The sequence below is a fragment of the Hemicordylus capensis genome, chromosome 6 (genome assembly GCF_027244095.1).
Source record: "Hemicordylus capensis ecotype Gifberg chromosome 6, rHemCap1.1.pri, whole genome shotgun sequence".
Lineage (NCBI taxonomy): Eukaryota > Metazoa > Chordata > Lepidosauria > Squamata > Cordylidae > Hemicordylus > Hemicordylus capensis.
In genome coordinates this window covers 125,878,087-125,896,765 of record NC_069662.1, presented here as the reverse complement: position 1 = coordinate 125,896,765, position 18,679 = coordinate 125,878,087, and the positions used below count along the sequence as shown (strand labels likewise).

Below are 18,679 nucleotides of genomic sequence, written 5' to 3'. Positions count from 1 at the left end.
TGGAGGCCGGCCTCATAAAGATCGAATCTCGTGCCTGACTTTTAATCATTTATTTTTGGTTGAGAGTCCACCTATGTCCAGTGGGCCTAATTCCTCAGTTTTTATCATTAATTCCACAACCGCAGTGGTCCACTGTAGTTAGTAAAAAGCTTGTTGCTCTAGGAATAGACCCTGAACAATTGCTGGAGTTAGACTTGGCAAATGGTAAAAGAATAGTAAAACAGCATTTGACAGATACTGAATTGCAAAATAACTGGGCCTCTTTGACAGAATTCTATAAAGGAGTAAGAACTAGATGGGATCTTTCACCAGCAAACTATTAATCCCATATTACACTCAGCAAATTCCGGTGGGCATTTACAAGGGCAAGAACAAATTCTTTTCCCTCTGCATTACTAGCCGGGAGATACAATGGTGTTCCCCTGGAAGAACACTACTGTAGATGCGGCAGTGGGGAAATAGAATCTATTGAGCATATTCTATTATCCTGTAAAATACATAGGCAATCGAGGGAGCACTTAATTTTACCTCTGGTTTGTAAACAGCCGGACCAATCTGCTGAACAACTTGTTAAATTTTTACTCTCTGATGAGGATGTTTTTAACTCCGTAGCCAAATTTTGTTACATTGCTCTTAAGATGTATAATGAGAACCTATAGAGTTTTTATAAATTTGTTTTGCCTTTTGCATCTATGGATTGTTTGGTCTAGGACTGTAAATAAAACTTGACTTGACTAGTGTTGTTTGTGATGATATCATCCATCCCAATTCAAGACGCCAGACATGTGAACATTTAAGGCTAAAGTGGGCTAACTTCAGGGGCGTAGCTATAATTGAGCTAAAGGGTTCAAAGAACACGGGCCCCCAGCTCCTGAGGGCCCTCCAGATCCATCTCTCCCTATTTTCTTCATTATCTCCTTCACTCTGGGGGGTGCCAGAGAGAGGGATGAACACGGGCCCCCTGTCCCCTAGCTACGCCCCTGGCTAACTTGTGAAGGTGGCAATTATCAATTAAGATTGTAGTGAAACGAAAGTAGGCAGATTAGTTCTTACCAGAAGAACTTGTTAGAATTCCGAACAAGTCACTCTGGCAATGCCTAAACAAACTTGACACAGCTAGGTAAATTTATGTCAGGCATGTCTAATTCTTAGCAGCTTGAAAACAAATTATGCCTTTAAAGCCCTTAGTGTTTAAGGATGGGAACAGCAGGCAGCAGCTTTGAAAAATCAAAAACCTCCATGAAGTAGCTTCTGAAAGCAATTTTATAAATGCACAGCGGAAACTTAAAAGCTCAATTCTGCAATTTTTGTTTCTTGTACCAAAGAAAGACTGTAGTAGTGAAGGGATGGGTTTATGCAAATAGCCCAAACCCAGCCTGGATCCTTTAATACCTCCTGATTTCTGTCACAGATTTGTTGAACCTTACCATGTCTTTTGGTGCAGTCACCAAATGGAAACTTCCGATCTTACACTTCCATTTGAGGGCTAAACTGGCAAAACATGAGCTCTCAATGCATGATATTTACATCTGAATTCAGACATAAAACATCCCTCCCCCCACACACGATCCACTTAAATAAGGATTCATAGCAAAGCAAGCTTATTTAAGTGGATCGTGTGTGTGTGTGTGTGTGTGAGAGAGAGAGAGAGAGAGAGAGAGAGAGAGAGAGAGAGAGAGAGAGAGAGAGGTGTGCTTTATGTCTGAATTCAGATGTAAAAATCATGAATTGGGAGCTCATATTTTGCCACTTTAGCCCTCAAATTAGGAAGTGTTAAGACAGGACATTTCCACACATTGTGATGGTGACCGTGCCAAAAGGCATGCAAGTCTGTCTGCAAAGGCCATCCTCTGATCTGGAATCCTGTCTTCCTAGTTCCTGTTATGTGGGGACTCTGTAGATACTCGGTGGAGAGAGAAAGGCACTCTGTGCTTGATCAGAGGTCCCTTTTTAAACACCTGTTTGCACATTGGCACTGAAAACAAATGCCAAGATGGAGCCTTGGCAAGCCCTGGCACAAACTGAGCCCTGTGTAGTGAACAACATTAGCTGGCACTACATGAAATGTTTCTCCTTGTGGGCAGTTCAGAGTTATCATTGCTCTTTTGGCCTGCGGGTGGCTCCCATGCTGATCCTGTTAGTCCTGAATCACTTGCAAAATGCAAGTTCAGTGGGGCAATCTCCATTCTGGGCACTGCTCACCTGGTTTTGTCAGCAGAATGTCTGAGTGACTGCATCCATCTGAAATGTAAAGAAGGTTTTCCATATAAAACCTTTGTAGTAAAAACTACAAGTGACCTTTGTGTGTGACACCTAGGATTATCCTTGCAAATGGCATTTTAAAACTGGAGACTGGGCCAGTCTGTTCTGACACTGGGCCAGTTCGCATGAACATAGCCCGAACATGGGAAGAGCCGCAAGGAGGACATGCTGAGAGTACACCCACCTTGATGTCATTGCAGTACATCCCAACACACTGTTGGGGTGTCCTTCAACTGAGTGTGTGGGCTGTTCATCCGAATGGCCCCTAAACTTGTTAAAATAGGGGTTTGGTGCATGTGTTTAGGGGCCAGTTAGATGGACAGCTCTCACACATTGTGAGCCATTTTGGGACAGGGAAGAATCTTATTTAATATTTTCTGTGTGCACTGCTTTGAGATTTTTTGTAGAAAATCGGTACTTAAATATTTGGTGTAGTAATTACAGTGGCTTGTCATCAAAGCAACAACAGGGGAATATAAAGCTGCCCAAATGTTTAAGATTAGGATACTAAGGACTTATGTCCTGATGCAGCTAAAGTTCTCAAAATGTGTAATGATGCAGCTAAAGTTCTCAAAATGTGTAAGTAACTTGTGGAGAGATCTTTGCAAACTTGATCCATTTTCCATCTAGCTCATCTTCTAGCCATAATGGCACTTGGAGCTGCATTTATTGCTGGAGATACTGGCTGACATCCTGACTAAATTTACTCGAGGAAGTCCCATTGAAAGGACAAGTTAGGAATGCCAAGCTTGTCCTTTTAATTTCAAAGGGATTTCCTCAAGTAAATTTAGTCAGGATGCCTCAGCCACTATTCCTTTGGATCTATACACTAGGCAGGGGCGTAACTACTACTAGGCAAGGGGAGACAGTTGTCTCGGGGCCCCACTGCCTCAAGGGCCCCCCCGAGGCATGTCACATGACTGCCCGCCTGCCCACGTTGGACCCCCTGGATCTTTTAAGTACCTAGAAACACCTTTGTAACAGAGAGGAAGAGTGATAGGATTTCCCATGCAAAAAGCTGGTATTAGCAGCTATGTTCTGAATTTCTTCTAAATTTTTTTTTTAAACCCAATCTTTCCCTGAGTGTATTTTAGTGTAAAAAGTAGTGAATTCAGCTAATTTAAGTGGTGGGGGGAGGAGTAAAGGAAAAGGAATGAGAGAAAGAGCAGAGAGGAGGAGGAAGATAGGTGGTGTGATATGGGCACAAGGCTATGTGTGGCTCACCAGAAGTGTATCAGAATCTAATCTGGCCCACCACCAAATTTTAGTTTGACACCCCCGGCATACTGCATTTGCAAGAGAGAAAATCCAAGCCCCAATATTTATGGGGGGGAATTCTTGTTGCACCCCCTGTAATTTCCTGCTGGATCCACTCCTGTGAACTAGATAATCACCCTATTCATAATTGGGATGTGAGTGTGAGTGCACTATATATTGTGAAGTGTGTATGTGTGTGTATATCAGTGAGGGGCCCATTTTAAAATCTTGTCTCTGGGCCCACTCCAACCTTGCTATGCTCCTGACACTAGGATTGATACAGAAGAATAGAGTTTGTGTGGAGTAAAACCAGTTATGTAACTTAGATGAAGTGTGTAAGAAAGAAGGCCAGTTGACTATAATCAAAGTAAAATGCTGCTCATGGAAATCAGAATCTTTAAAAGAGCTGCGTGGAAGTAGGCTTTGACATATTTTCTAATCCTAAGTGAACTTCTGGGATACAATAAGACCTCCTTTTTGTGTGGCTTTGCCTCTATTTATATTTGATAAAATTATGCTTCCTTCCACTCTACCTCCTGTAGTGATGGGATTTCAGAGGGTTCACTTTTCAATCATAATTCTCAGATTTTTTTTTTAACATTCCGGGCTGTGAGCACAGCACATGCTTTGTTAAAGCTGAAAACCAGGAACTTTTTAGAAATGTCAGATAGGATATCTGGTTCATAGAAGTCTGAACTAAAACATTCTATAGTTATTTGATTAAGAAAAGAAAAATTCTGGTGGATGATTTAAGTGTTTCAGCCAACCTTGTACTGGCAGTAAATCTTTAATGATTGAAAGCTTTTGCTCTTCAGTGAGGTACAAATTTTCTCATGTGGTAGAGGGACACATGGAAATTTGTTATAGCAAAAAATCACAAAAATGCAGTGTGGGCTCTGTCACTTTTATTGCATGATTATTAGCAAATTGTTGTGTTTTTTGTGTTGTGTTTTGTTTTAAGCTCGCCCAGATGCACTCTTAGATCAGAGTTGATAGATTTTAAGTTCCTTGGTATGGGTAGAATATTTACCATCTTTTTAGTGAGGAAGTTTCATCTTTCATATTTTAAAGAAGTGTAAGAAGGTTAAAATATCACATTGGTGTTTTTTTAAAAAAAATTTCCAAAAAAAGTATAAATCTAGGTGAAGTAGAAAATGTCCTGGTCTATTGAAAAAGTTATTCTGTTCCCAATTTCCTATTTCTCAGTGTTGGAGGCTATTAACTAACGAATGAAATCTGTTGACACCAGGTAGTGGTTCAGAAAAGCTGAACTTTGATCATGCTTCCTGTTCATGGAAACGTTTAGCCTTTAAGATACATCAGTAGGATTTTTGTCTTTTTAAAATGAGACCATTGAGAAATGCTTGCAGGCTTTGCATTTGAATTATGAGATTGAAAGGAAAGACCATGTTTGAATCTAAATGTTGCAAAGTTATAAATCACAAGTTGCAAAAAAATTAAAAATAAATCTCTTTTTTTGCTGAGAGCTGAGATAAATTACGGGATCAGAGTGTTGTCTTTTCCATCAGCAGCAAAGTGGCCAGACAACCTGTACACATAGTGTACCACCAGCCAAAATGCTGAATGCTGAATATTCTGCACAGCATCCAAAGCAACTAGCTGGCAAATCTCGCACTAGGGAGCACTTCAGTGACTCCTCTAATGGGTCTGCATCAATGGAAGTGCCTATTGAATCATACCAAAAGCTCTCAGAATCACATAACAGTCCTCAATACTTCAGTGTGTGCTTCTTTCCATTTCCTGCTATTGCCCATCTGACTGCTTCTGTGGAAGAATGCAGCAGAGATCCCCACAGGCTCTAAAGCATTTAAACATCCTTTGAATGACAAAAAAAGAATCTAACCAAAAAATAAGGTGAAGTTTAAAAACAAATAAACAAAAGTAAGGGGCTTGATCAAGCTATTTCTTTATTCTATGTATATCCTCTTTTTCCTTTTCAACAGAAAAGTTCAGTGCAGGAGATATATATATATATACACACACACACGCACACACATACATACAGTACAAATAGGTTGAAACATGGAAGGGTCTTTTCCTCATGCAGAGTGGTTGCTGCTGTTGGAAACCAGGAGAAAAGGGACTGAGTGGCACCTGGTCAGCCAGCGTGGTGTAGTGGTTAGAGTGCTGGACTAGGACTGGGGAGACCCGAGTTCAAATCCCCATTCAGCCATGAGACTTGCTGGGTGACTCTGGGCCAGTCACTTCTCTCTCAGCCTAACCTACCTCACAGGGTTGTTGTGAGGAGGAACTTAAGTATGGTGTACACCGCTCTGGGCTCCTTGGAGGAAGAGTGGGATATAAATGTAAATTTAAAAATAAAAAATAAAATAAACAAGTACAAATGACCGGGACTTCTGGAACTCTTTCAGCAATCGACAAGCATAGAAAATGGGTCCAGAAGTCCTGCCTCGGCCCATCAGTTGCCTTCTTCCACCCTGTGCTGCTTATGGTTATGGCAGAAGTTCGTTTGAAGAGGCCAATGCTGTAAGCTTGATGGCAGGTCCCAGCCTCCTGATCCATGGACACACCTGCCATCACGGTTATAGCATTCGCCTCTTCAGACAAATGCTGCTGCAACCATGAGTAGTGCGAGGGGGGAGATGATTGATGGGCCGGGGCGGGACTTCCCGATCTACTTTTGACGCTTGTACTCTTGTACAGCATCCTTTCAATAACATCTGATTAGGACTTCTCTCTTAGGACCACTCCATCAGTCGTCAGCCATTCTGCAGCTTAGCAGAAGGTGTGAAAGAGAGACTGAGAACCTCTCCCACAAGCTTGCTTGTCTCAGCTGCCATCTGACCCTTCCCCTTTTGGACATTTCCAGATGGCGTGCTATTTCTCAGCACTATCTGCTGATCATTTCCTGTCACTCCATGAAAGAACTGTCCCTTGAAAATCCTATTTCAAAAGAGATGGATTTTTCCAGGACTTTTTAAAAAACGGATTGTCAGCAAATGACCAGCAGATGGCGCTAAGAAATAATGCAACGTCCTGCTAACTGCACGCTCTGGAAAATCTTGTCACAATTTGTGTTCGTGTTAGAATAAATTGCTCTCTGAAAATGCCCTACAACAACAGCCAGTTGCTGTGTGGGGGTAGCAGAGATGTTAATGACAGTTGGGCCAGACAGGCCAATCTCCCACTAAGCTTAGTGTTGAGGACAGGATGGATAGGTATGATCCATTATTGAAAGAGACCCTGAATTTCCCCACGTGCTTCCACCGGAATTGAGCTTGATCATTAAGTCTGATCCTAGTCTTAAGTTAATTCTCTGCATTTCAGAATTTCATCTTCAGTCTCAAGCCGATTAAACAATGCAGGTAGATAAAAACAGTATAGAGGAGCAAGTTCCAAGATGCTATACACTGCTGTTACCGATATGTGTCCTGTTGGTTTAATCTGAGCCGGACTCAGCTCCAAAGATTGATTTGAATGCTAGGGCTCTTAAATATGTAATCACACAGTGTTTCCTCTGGGGATGTGCAGAATGCATTCTTAAGTTACCACTGTGTTGCCATAGCCCACTATGCTAAATATAGAATTATAGGAAAGGATTTGGGATCAGAGACTTGGAAAGGATTTGGGATCAGGCCAGCTAGAATGGCAGCTTCATTTTAGGTCCCCCCCACCCCCATGTATATTGCTTTCAAGTTTATAGTCTAAAATTTGACACAGAGGAAGGGGAGAAGAAAGAGGCAGGAGTAAACAGAGGAAGAATATGCATTTCTTTCATTTACTTGCACTTATGTAGCATTTTTTGTTTAGTGTTAATAGTTCTTAACACCCCTGTTAAGATATTGGAAAGGCTGATACCTTTCTTTCCCACAGAAAAACCAAAGCCTGATGATGCTCCTTTGCATTAGCTAATGTATTTCAATAGATACAAACTTAAAATTGCCTAACACAAATGACAGGCTGCAAAACCCAAAACAGATGGATTATAAAAACACAGAAGACATCATATGTCTTCCAAAAACACTGCACTCAGAACAAAAGTGTCCGGCTGGAAAATAACAAAAAGAAACCAGTGATCACCTGTAAATTTTGTTTTATATTTATTTGTGTTTATATTTATTGGTGTTTTATATTGTGTTTTATATTCATGTGAACTAACTTACATTTCCATCTTATTGTTGCATTGGAACCTATTATTTTCCATTCTGTTTTTATTTTCTTTGAAGTTTGTTTTCATACAGTGCACGGTTACCATATCTTTCTTATGCAAGTTAATTAAAAGTCTTGAGCACAGAAAAGATTAAATTATTTCAAGCTATGGGATGCTTGGGGTGAATTGTATAATCTGCTTTAGTCAGGAGGCTTAAACTTGTGTTGATGCTCACTTATTTAAATGGGATTGTTATGGATTAGAAAATGATGACTATAATATCATAATATTGAAAAGTGATTTCAGGTTGTACAAGAACACTAGAATTCTTTGATGTTCATCCTTCTCAATTACTTTCAAGTTGTCTGGTTATTCTTATTCTCTTGGAGATAAACTGTCTGTCTCTAGCCAGTTGTCATCTGGTATGTTGACTGAATCTTGTCACTGGTGGTTCTTGTCATCCATCAAGCCAATAGTTAGCATTATTGTTCCTCTATAACGTGCCAGTTTTGCCACCCCAGGAGAAGGAGATCAGTGATTTTAAAAATGCTCTTATTGCACATTGTCCGTCTTGCTGGGCACTAGGGTGTGCAGAACCAGCTCGAATCAAACCAGGTTCAATTTGAACCAGACTGGTTCAAGCTTAAACTGGACTGGCTCCCCAAAAGGGGTCCAGTCCAAATTTCAATTGAACTGGGCCCAGTTTGGATAGAACCAGTTCGGCCCAGTTTGATCTGGTCCGAGGGGCTATGCTTGTAAAGGGGAATCTGGGGAGGCCACCTCACGGACGCCAGAACCAGGCTGCTGCCAGCCCAAACTGCTGCAGGGGAGTGCCAGTGGGGCTTAGAGAGGCTGCCACCAAGGAGCAACCACTGCGCTTCCACCAGTAAGGTGCCCTCTCCCCCCCCCCACCCGCCCTTTGAACCGCTTTAGAGGTAGGAATCCCCTTTGCTTGTAAAGTATTCCCCTTTACAAGCATAGCCCCTCAGACTGGGCCAAACCAGTTTGACACAGTTTGACTGCATGAACTGAGCCACTGGCCATTGTAACAAACTGGCTCGTGGACTGGCAGTTCGGTTCAAATTTGAACCAACCTGCTGAGAACAGTTCCTTGCACACCACTGCTGGGTACTCTCAGCGTAGGATTTGTAGCTCTTAGATTCCCTTGAGTTTTCACAATTTGCCCTCCCATTTTTAGTACTTCTCAAAAAACAACATGTGAGAAAATATCATATTATAAGAACCCAGAGCTAATTTTCAATGAGAAAATCTCATTGAACCCAGAGCTCATTTTCTCACATTAATAACACAAATCTATTTGTAGATTTTCAAGAAATTTCTATTGATTTCCTTGATTAAAGGACACGCATTCCTGGCAAGAAGTTCCAAATCTGACAACATAATAAAGCAATATTTTTTGTTGGAATTATACATATTGACCCAATTCAGCAACCCTTATGTGCTGAAGCAGGAAAGGATTTATTTGATTTGATAAGCCCGAGAGTCTAGCCCCTGTTCAGCCATTATGCAGGACATGCATGCAGATATCTCTACAATTGTACATGTTTTTCTGTGTGTGAAGATTCCAAGATATACTGTAGCTGTGAGCAGAGTTAAAATCCAGAATTTTCACTCCAGGGACAAATGACCAGGCTCAAACTATCATACTTAGGACACATTATGCGAAGATTCAGCTCCTTTGAGAAGTCCATCATGCTGGGGAAAGTTGAAGGAAAGAGAAGAAGATGACCAGCAGCAAGGTGGATGGACTTGGTTACGACAGCAATGAATGCACCACTGCAAGACCTTAAAGGCCAGTTGAAGACAGATAATCCTGGAGAGAATCTATCCATGTGGTCGCTAAGAGTCGACACCGACTTGACGGCACTTAATCAATCAATCAATCAATCAATCAAAGAGTTAAAAAGAGGTTTCCCACAGCACTGCTGACAAACTGAGGAATGCTACCCAAAGTAGTCCCATTAAAATTAAAAGGACAAATTAGACATTGCCACAGACAGTGGTCTGTGGGGGCATGGACCTTTCATGGATATTTCTGGTATCCTCTATAAATGTTTAACTTTCACTGTTAAAAAGTCAGATGTAAGAAAAAACATGTGAGCAATATATTCTAATTGTTCACAAAAAAATTGACCAGTTCTGCTTTCTTGTGCTCTGACATGCATACGTACACATACACACACCACACAATTTTATTTACTATAATTTCATAACTTTAAACATATTGTGCTGTCAGTCTTTATGTTTGACCTGTTCTGCAATGATTCCTTCCTCCACTCTGCACCAGCTTGTGTCACAAGGCACAGAATTCCAGACTAGGGCCTATGAAGACCATGAACGATTATGCCTTATTTCATATATTAGTCTTTCAGGTGCCATAGGACTTTGTGCTTTTGTTGCCACTGATTAGCATGGCTTGTATTTTCCCAAGCGTGAATTGTAGGAAGATGAACTGGTAACTGAATCTCTCTTCAATTTGCCTGCCCATTGACATAGCTCACCTTTCCATGACCAGTCAATGGGGAAAACTTCCTCCCCTGCTACCCTTCCTGGAATTAAAAAGCAACACCAGTCAAGGACCAGGAAAGAACTATCTTATGTAGAACTGTGACCATATGAGACAAAATCTTCTGAGCCAGGTGTTTTAGGGGAGCACATAAAGAGAGCATTGAAGAACTGAACTCCTAATGATCAAATATGGAGGCTGACATCCTGACTAAATTGACTAGAGGAAGTCCTATTGAAATTGAGTAGTGCTTTGGATTAACTGCTGAGTAGTATTCTCAGCCTTTTGGCAGGGAAAGCATTCTCTACTAAAGTTACTGAATACCTTATTCTGGATGTCAACTGGTGTTTCTAATTGGTATTGTCTGTAATAGCATTCTGAGAGTTGAACTGATCAAAGGGTTTGTGAAAAATGGATTTCTTGTCGTCATCAGCTGGACTGGATCAAGAATAGAAAAATGAAGTCCTGTATTTCATCCTGTGTAATCTGGGTCATAGTCACCTAATGGCACAGTGGGGAAGTAACTTGCATAGGGAACAAGATGTTGCTGGTTCGAATCCCCACTGGTATGTTTCCCAGACTATGGGAAGCACTTATATCAGGCAGCTATCTATCTATCTATCTATCTATCTATCTATCTATCTATCTATCTATCTATCTATCTATCTATCTATCTATATGTATATGAAGATGCTGAAAGGCATCATCTCATACTTTGTGGGAAATGGCAAAAGTAACCCCCTCCTGTATTCTACCAAAGAAAGCCACATGGCTCTGTGGACGTCAGGAGTCAACACCGACTCTACGGCACAACTTTACCTTTACCGTTAATCTGGGTCATCATGTCATATATTTTAATGCAGCGCACATGTAGTCTAAAGGATATTTGTATGGATTCATTTGGACAAGCATTACTGGAATTGTTTTGCTCCCCATCCTCTTGTTTGCTAGAAGCCTCTGCATTTTCTGTTTTGCTAAAATTGCTAATTTTATGCAACATCTTTTTGTGGGTGGAATTCAAAATCTTGACTGATGCTCTTTTGTGTTTGATTTCTTCCCTGCCCAGCACATGCCCACATGCCTGCTATATTTCCACAGTAAATTAGAACTTCCAGTTTTCATGGCAATATGACAGAAGGAAAAGGAATGAATACTTACTTTCTCCTTTGGAACAATGTCATGGGAATAGTGGTCTCATTTATCACATTTATAATGTATGCAACGCTTTTAGATGTATCTCTCTGCAGAGATAGATACCAAATGCATAAAGATGAGCTCCTTCGACTTTTGGAACCCAAACACAGAATCTCATACAAATACTCTTAAAGCAATGATATGTTTTGCTGTCTTGACTGATTTTAATTTGGCAGATATTCCAAACATCGCCCCATACAAAAACTTCTGGAGTTCAGTGTGCAGTGTAGTGATGGGCAGCTTAACCATCCATTTAGTTCTTGATGCAAAAAGCAATTTAAAATTCAAGCATTCTCTAAGAACCTTCCTGTGCACAGGAACTTTGTAAGTCCTTTGCAAAGAACTTTGAAGACAAATAATGTCACATTACTAGCCTCATTATCCAAATTCTTCCCCTATGGGGTACTTAGCACAAATACCACTGGGGAAGGTTCTTCTGGAATCCAAGAAGTACCATTGACTTTTTTTTGGGGGGGGGGGTTATAGCTGAATGTAAATGTTCTTTTAGATTTCAGAGAAATGAGCAATGGAAAAAGTACTGATTTAAACTAAGCACACTGAAAGGAACTGGTTACTGCCTCCTTTAATTTCCTTTATTTGTTTGTTTATTATGTTTCTGTCCCACCACTCATGAACTCTCATGGTGGTTTACAGATAATAATAAAACAATAAACTGCAAAAACAAATTAAACAGCTAAAAACAATTAAAACAGCAGCAACAGCTAAAACAATTAAACCATTAAAGCCATTAAAATCAACCAAATGCGTAGTTGAACAGGTGTGTAATTGTAACTTATGAAGGGAAAATCTGGGATTGTCTTTATGTCAGATAAACTGGCAGCAAAGTCTGAGAAAGCAAAGTTTGAGAAACTCCTAAAGGTGTTTTTAGGAATGAATAAGGGGGCACCTTTTGATATAGATACATAGATTAAACAGAGTTGGAGATTCACTTTAATTGTGTTTATTTTACCCCAAATGCTGTTAGGTAAGGAGATCCATCTATCAATGGGGATCAATATCAGGTTTTATTTGATAAAATAAAATATAATGATATTTATAAATATTTGATATTTATTTTATATCAATATCAAGTTTTATTCATAAGAATTACCAATCCTGTCTGTGTGGGGGTGGCGGCGTGAGGGATAATTTTCCAGATATCCTACAACATCAAGAACATACTTGCTTAGTCAGGTCTTTAAATTAAAACCCTCTCTTCCCAACCCTCCAGCATGGTCCACTCTTGAGCCTTCTTTTGTAAAACCACTCTTGTACTGGCCTATGTTAGGTTCTACATTTTCACAGACTGGAGGTACCTCTCTCTTCCTACCATCAAGGCTTCGAGAGAAGCATGGTGTGCTTTGTGCCGTCACAATAGTTCTGATACTTACACCCACGACAAAATGACTCTTTGGTACAACTCTGAAATCAAAATATCTGGCAATGTGTTTATGTGGAATAATTGGGCCAGAGATAAGACCAATTTTTTAAGTCTTGACCAAATTTTAGACACCAACCATAATTTCCTGCCTTTTGAACAGTTGCACATACAGTATTTTTACCCCAGACAGCTCAGTGGATTGCAATATCTGTAACTGAAACATGCTATAAGTTCCAAATTCGGGCTGTCTGCTCTAAGTGCTTCTGAAGTACCTGGTGTTTTAGAACATATCATTTGCACTGCTGATCTGTCTAAACACAACGCATCCTGATACTGCTGGTACACGTCCTACAATAAATATGACTTATTGCTCCTATGTGCTAAGTGGAATGAGGAATTTGAAACCCTGATCCTTCCATCCCAGAGGACCAGTGCTCTAGAAAGCATAAAATCTTCTACCCTAGATTTTAAATTGAGGCTTATCCAGCAAAAATTGATATTCCTTACCTATTGGACACCTAAACACTTATTCCATAATCATATCACTGTTTCTCTCTTATGTAGGTGCTGTGGTGTTGCTAAGGACTCCCTAATTCATATGATGTGGAGTTGCAATGTAATAGCTCCCTTTTCAAAAAGTGATTGACCACATCAATCTAGCGTTGAATTACAATTCTAAATTTTGTGACAGAACATCCTTCAAACAATGTGGTTATTTATCTGGAACCTCTCCTGTGACATCAGATTATGCATCTCCCATGCACTAATTGTTGCCAAGTGTATTACAGTGTTCGAAAGATCTTTTCAGCCTCTCAGTTTATCAATGGATGAAAGACCTCTCTAATCTGAGGGAGGGCAGGATGTTCCTTGTTTTAAGGAGGCAATCATTAGACCACTTCTGAAGAAGCCTGCCTTGGATCCCTGAGTTAAGCAACCACAGGTCTGTCTTCAACCTTCCATGGCTGGGCAAGGTGATTGAGAAGGTGGTGGCCTCCCAGTTCCAGGTGGTCTTGGAGGAAACTGATTATCTGGAGACCCATTTCAAACTGGCTTTTGGGCAGGCTGTGGAGTAGACACTGCCTTGGTCAGCCTGATGGATTATCTCCAACTGGGAACTGACAGAGGGAGTGTGACTCTGTTGGCCCTTTTGGATCTCTTGGCGGCTTTCAATACTGTTGACCATAGTATCCTTCTGGAACGTCTGAGGGGATTGGGGGTGGGAGGCATTGCTTTGCAGTGGTTCCACTCCTAGCACATGGGCAGATTGCAGATGGTGTTCCTTGGAAACTGTGGTTCTTCCAAATCGGAACTTTTCTATGGTGTCCCTCAGGAATCCATATTGTCTCTGATGTTGTTTGAAACCGCTGGGAGAGACTATGAGGAGATTTGGTGCAGGGTGTTATCAATACGATGACACCCAAATCTATTTCTCCATGTCAGTGTCATCAGGGGAAGGCATAACCTCCCTAAATGCCTGCCTGGCGGCAGTAATGGGCTTGATGAGGGATAACAAACTGAGGCTGAATCCAGATAAGACGGAGGTAATTATTGTGTTGGAGACATTTTTATCTGCTGGTTCTGGATGCGGTAACGCTCCCCCAGAAGGAATAGGTACACCGTCTAGGGGTGCTTCTGGATCCGAACCTCTCCCTGGTGTCCCAGGTTGAGGTGGTGGCCAGAGGTGCTTTTTATCAGCTTCAGCTGATATGCCAGCTGCGTCCATTTCTTGAGATGAATGACCTCAACATGGTGGTACGTATGCTGGTAATCACTAGACTGGATTACTGCAATGTGCTCTATGTGGGGCTACCTTTGTACATAGTCTGGAAACTACAGTTGGTCCAGAATGTGGCGGCCAGGTTGGTCTCTGGGTCATCTAGGAGAGACCATATTACTCCTGTGTTGAAAGAACTACACTGGCTGCTGATATGTTTCCGGGCAAAATACAAGGTGCTGGTTATTACCTTTAAAGCCCTAAACAGCTTGGGCCCTGGGTATTTAAAAGAGCGTCATCTTCACCATGAGCCCCACCACCTGTTAAGATCATCTGGAGAGTTTCATCTGCGGTTGCCACCAACTTGTTTAGTGGCTACTCAGGAATGGGCCTTAATTAGGTTTTAAATTTTTAATGTTGGTTTTGAATGATGTTAATGTTAATGATTTTAACATTTAAATTATTTTAATTGTTTAATTGATTTAGTGTTGATTTTAATTGTTAATTGATTTTAATTGCTTTTATTTTGATTTAAACCGCCCTGAGCCAGTTTTGGAAGGGTGGTATATAAATCAAATCAATAAATAATCTAGCAGCTTTTGAACTGACAACTTACCATCATATGATGAAAGAGGACTCCCGTGCCACGATTTGGAAGGGCTATTAAAGTTTTTTGCACAATTTCCTGTGTTTAGTACAAATCAATAACTGTGTTAACGCATTCATCCTCCCCTTCCCTCCCCCGTTTTCTGTTTCTGGTCCTCCTCCCCTCATTTCCCCACTTTTATGTTGTGATTACTCTGTTATAATGGATTTATTTATTTTTTTGAATAAAACTGTTAATGGGGGTGGGGGAGACTTAGATTTGAGCAACTGTGTGAACCAGGCCACTGTCAACCAGTGTAAACAATACTGACCTAGATGGACCAATGGTCTGGCACAAGATAAGGCATCTTCATATGCCATACACAGCCCGATATTATGCCTGATGTTGCTTTCATGTAACTGGCCTTTCTGAGCTCACTGCTGCCTCACATGAGTGTTCTTTAGAACTGCTTGTCATGAATGTTCCTTTGTAGCATCACCAATGGATGGAATCCTACAGCATCTAATAGAACCATGAAATGAGCACTGTGTTTGAATGAGTCATCCTGCCTCATTGAATGAGAATTACAACAATTTCTTTCTTTTCTCTACATAGGAGGTCTACTAAGGTAGAGATGGTGTTTGTGTGCATGGGGAGAAAGCAGGCAGGGGGAGGGTACCAAGAAAATGGTTCCAGTGGTGGTCTTCCTTTTCAAGCTTTCTTAGTATTTCCTGAATTCAAATGTGGAATAGTAGAGAATATTCCAGTCTCGTTAAGGACACATAAGGAGATATTGCCAAATTCTGATAGCTTATATTCAACCTTAATTGTTAATACAGGCAGCATGTCTGTGCAGGACTGATTACTGTAAGTTGTAAATAGATTTGTTCATCTTAGCAGTTTCCCTAGTGGCCAAAACAATGTGTCCTGGATTGCAAGACCATATAAACTTAATACAGGAGGTTAACTCTGACCAACAGCGTCCCAATGGTCTCAATTTCCCTTCCAATTCCATGAAAAGGTATTATGCAGAGGATCGTTTGGTTAGCCGAATGTCTCAGTCACAGATATTTCCTGAAACTTTAGGTCCATATGTTTTCTTAATGTATATGAGCTTGCTTGCATTGTGTTATACCACATTCAAAATGCAGGCAGTATTCCTCCCCCCCCCCACCCCGCATAGTCCATAGACAATGGATGTGTTGATTTGGGGTGTGTGTGTGTGTGTGTGTGTGTGTGTGTGTGTGTGTGTGTGTGTGTGTGTAAAACTTGGAATGGAATACAAAGATCTGTCCTAAATACAGGTTTTAGTCCTGCATCTAGTTACATTTTGCAGTCAGTGAGACTGATGTGTCTGAGAAAGCATACATGTCTGTAGCTACACATTGCCAGTGTTTGAATGATGGGGGGAAAGCTAGAAAGGACCTTAACAAAACCCCTAAGCCCTACCCCTTGACTCCCCTGTTTTAGCGGAATTATTGTTCTTCTTGTAACCTTCTTAAAACAGAAGCTAAGGTGGCATAAAAAATATTTTGCAGGAAGTCCTTCTCTAGCTTGGAATGTAAACTGAGCTTTTGAGTATGCATAGATCAGCAAGGAACCCTGGGACAAGTAATTTTCCAAGGAGCATGAGTGGTATATCAGACACACTGGAAACTACCTCTAAAGGCTACTGTCACATGGGACACTTTAAGGGTATTCACACGTGCAGCCGAACCCAGGCTAGGGCAGTCCAGCCTGGGTTAGGCTGTACGTGTGAAGTGCCAGAATCAAGGTTGCTCCCGGTGCTGCCCCCACACCAAGTCCCACTTTTCAACCCGGCATAACCTGTGGTTCACTTAACCTCGGCCAATTATCATCTGGGCGATTGCCCCTGGGTTAAGCGGCTTCCCCCTGGCCCACCACCATTTCTGGCAGTGAGCCGGGGGAGAAGGAGTGGCCGCGGTGAGTGTGGTGGCTACACTAATGAGCAGCTGCCGTGCCCAGGGGCACCCTGGGATGTGGGAGAGGGAAGTCCTCTTGCTCCCAGCATTTCCCTTCACTGCACTGCCACTCATGTGTGTGCGCGATGTGGCGGAGGGGAGAACGGCGGCCACTCATCTGCCTTGCCCACAGCCCTCCCTCCTTCCCTAGCGAGGAAATGTGCACAACCTCTTTATTTTATTTATTGTATTTATATATTGGGGCTATTCACATGACTGCGTGGGGGGAAGGTAGGTTTCAACCTATGTTCTCCCAGATGGTTGATCTTTGGCTCTTTGGTGTGTGAGTCGTGTGCCCACACAAGCTTAACAGCTCCCAGAAGCACAGATCCACAGCGGCCAGGACTCATTTTCCCAGGCTCCAGATACCCCACAAGGCACCACATGATGAGCATGGTGCCTTGGGGAATTCCCCCGTCAGACAGGCATTCTAGGCGCCCTTCTCCTCGGGCTCTGTGGAGCCCAAGGAGACAGGCCAGTAGCCAGCTGGTGGCATGGTGTGTACCTGCCACACCAAAAAATTCTCTTTCTTCCCCAGCCTCACTGACTGTTTTCACTGAACATTTTATAACCTGCCTCCCCTGACTTCTGCAATCCCCCCCCCAAAAAAAATTCTTTTTGAGGCTGGCTACAGGCCTGCAAGGAGACAAATGAGCACCAGTACTTGCTCCCTTAACCTTGGCTAAGAGCCAGGCTGAGGAGCAGGGTTAGGCTGGGCAGGAGCATCAGGATCCACATGGATTCTGGCACGCCACATGAGCACTAGCATTCCACACTAGCTCCACTGGGCTAGGCTGCTCGTGAGAACAGTCTTGTTGCTTCTTGTCTGCAGTCCTCAAGTCATTTTACAGCATCAGTAATAACACTGGGCAGCATCCAAGATTAAGCTAGTCATGACTAAGTCATTCTGAAATGAATGTGGCTTAGGCTAGTCATTCCATTAGAGAAGAGAGCTGGTCTTATGGTAGCAAGCATGACTTGTCCCCTTAGCTAAGCAGGGTCCAGCCTGGTTGCATATGAAAGGGAGACTAGAAGTGTGAGCGCTGTAAGATATTCCCCTCAGGGGATGGAGCCACTCTGGGAAGAGCATCTAGGTTCCAAGTTCCTTCCCTGGCATCTCCAAGATAGGACTGAGAGAGGTTCCTGCCTGCAACCTTGGAGAAGCTGCTGCCAGTCTGTGAAGACAATACTGAGCGAGATGGTCCAATGGTCTGACTCAGTGTATGGCAGTTTCCTATGTTCATTCTGAGGGGCAATAAGCAGTAAGGCTCTTTCCCATGTGCAAAACAACTGCATCTCTAAAGTCATCATCACACTGAGCAGAATCCTCCCCACCAGAGGATCTTGTAAGGTGGGTTGAACCACTTTAGAGAAGGTAATCTTCCAGGTGCCTAGAACTCAACTGAATGCTTAGCAGTCCGACTGAGTACTCAAGTGTCCCCAATAACTACATGTCCCAGGGTACTTTCCCCGGGTAATGCTGGAATGCTGCTGTTTCAGACTTGTACAGTGTTCATCTATGATTGCATTTAATTCTAGCTAAACCTAAATGTGATGTTCAAGAAATGAAGCGTTTTTGCAAGCATCACTACTTTGATTACCTCTTGTTGCTGCACATAGAGATGCCAGGTATTGAGGGCAAAA

At 42.0% G+C, this 18,679-nt stretch overlaps 2 protein-coding genes across 8 annotated transcripts in view; one reads left to right on the top strand and one right to left on the bottom strand.

Annotated features, from left to right (window-relative positions):
• Positions 1-15,473, bottom strand: part of VWDE (von Willebrand factor D and EGF domains) — a 100,110-nt gene extending 84,637 nt beyond the window's left edge. For 4 of the 5 annotated variants that reach the window (XM_053265568.1, XM_053265571.1, XM_053265569.1 and 1 more), the window contains exons 1-2: positions 15,385-15,473; positions 11,337-11,419 (exon numbers count right to left, since the gene is read on the bottom strand). In XM_053265568.1, the coding sequence (XP_053121543.1) occupies positions 11,337-11,359 (23 nt within the window). In that variant the 5' untranslated portion in view covers positions 11,360-11,419; positions 15,385-15,473. The remainder of the gene's footprint in view (positions 1-11,336; positions 11,420-15,384) is intronic. The other variant, XM_053265572.1, reaches the window with a different exon arrangement.
• Positions 15,474-15,559: 86 nt separating this feature from the next.
• Positions 15,560-18,679, top strand: part of LOC128331957 (uncharacterized) — a 34,983-nt gene continuing 31,863 nt past the window's right edge. The window contains exons 1-2 of one of the 3 annotated variants that reach the window (XM_053266071.1): positions 15,641-15,681; positions 18,575-18,664. The gene's annotated coding sequence lies outside the window, so the exon portion shown is untranslated. Of the gene's footprint in view, positions 15,682-18,574; positions 18,665-18,679 lie in introns of all 3 variants that reach the window. The other 2 variants (XM_053266070.1, XM_053266072.1) reach the window with 2 other exon arrangements.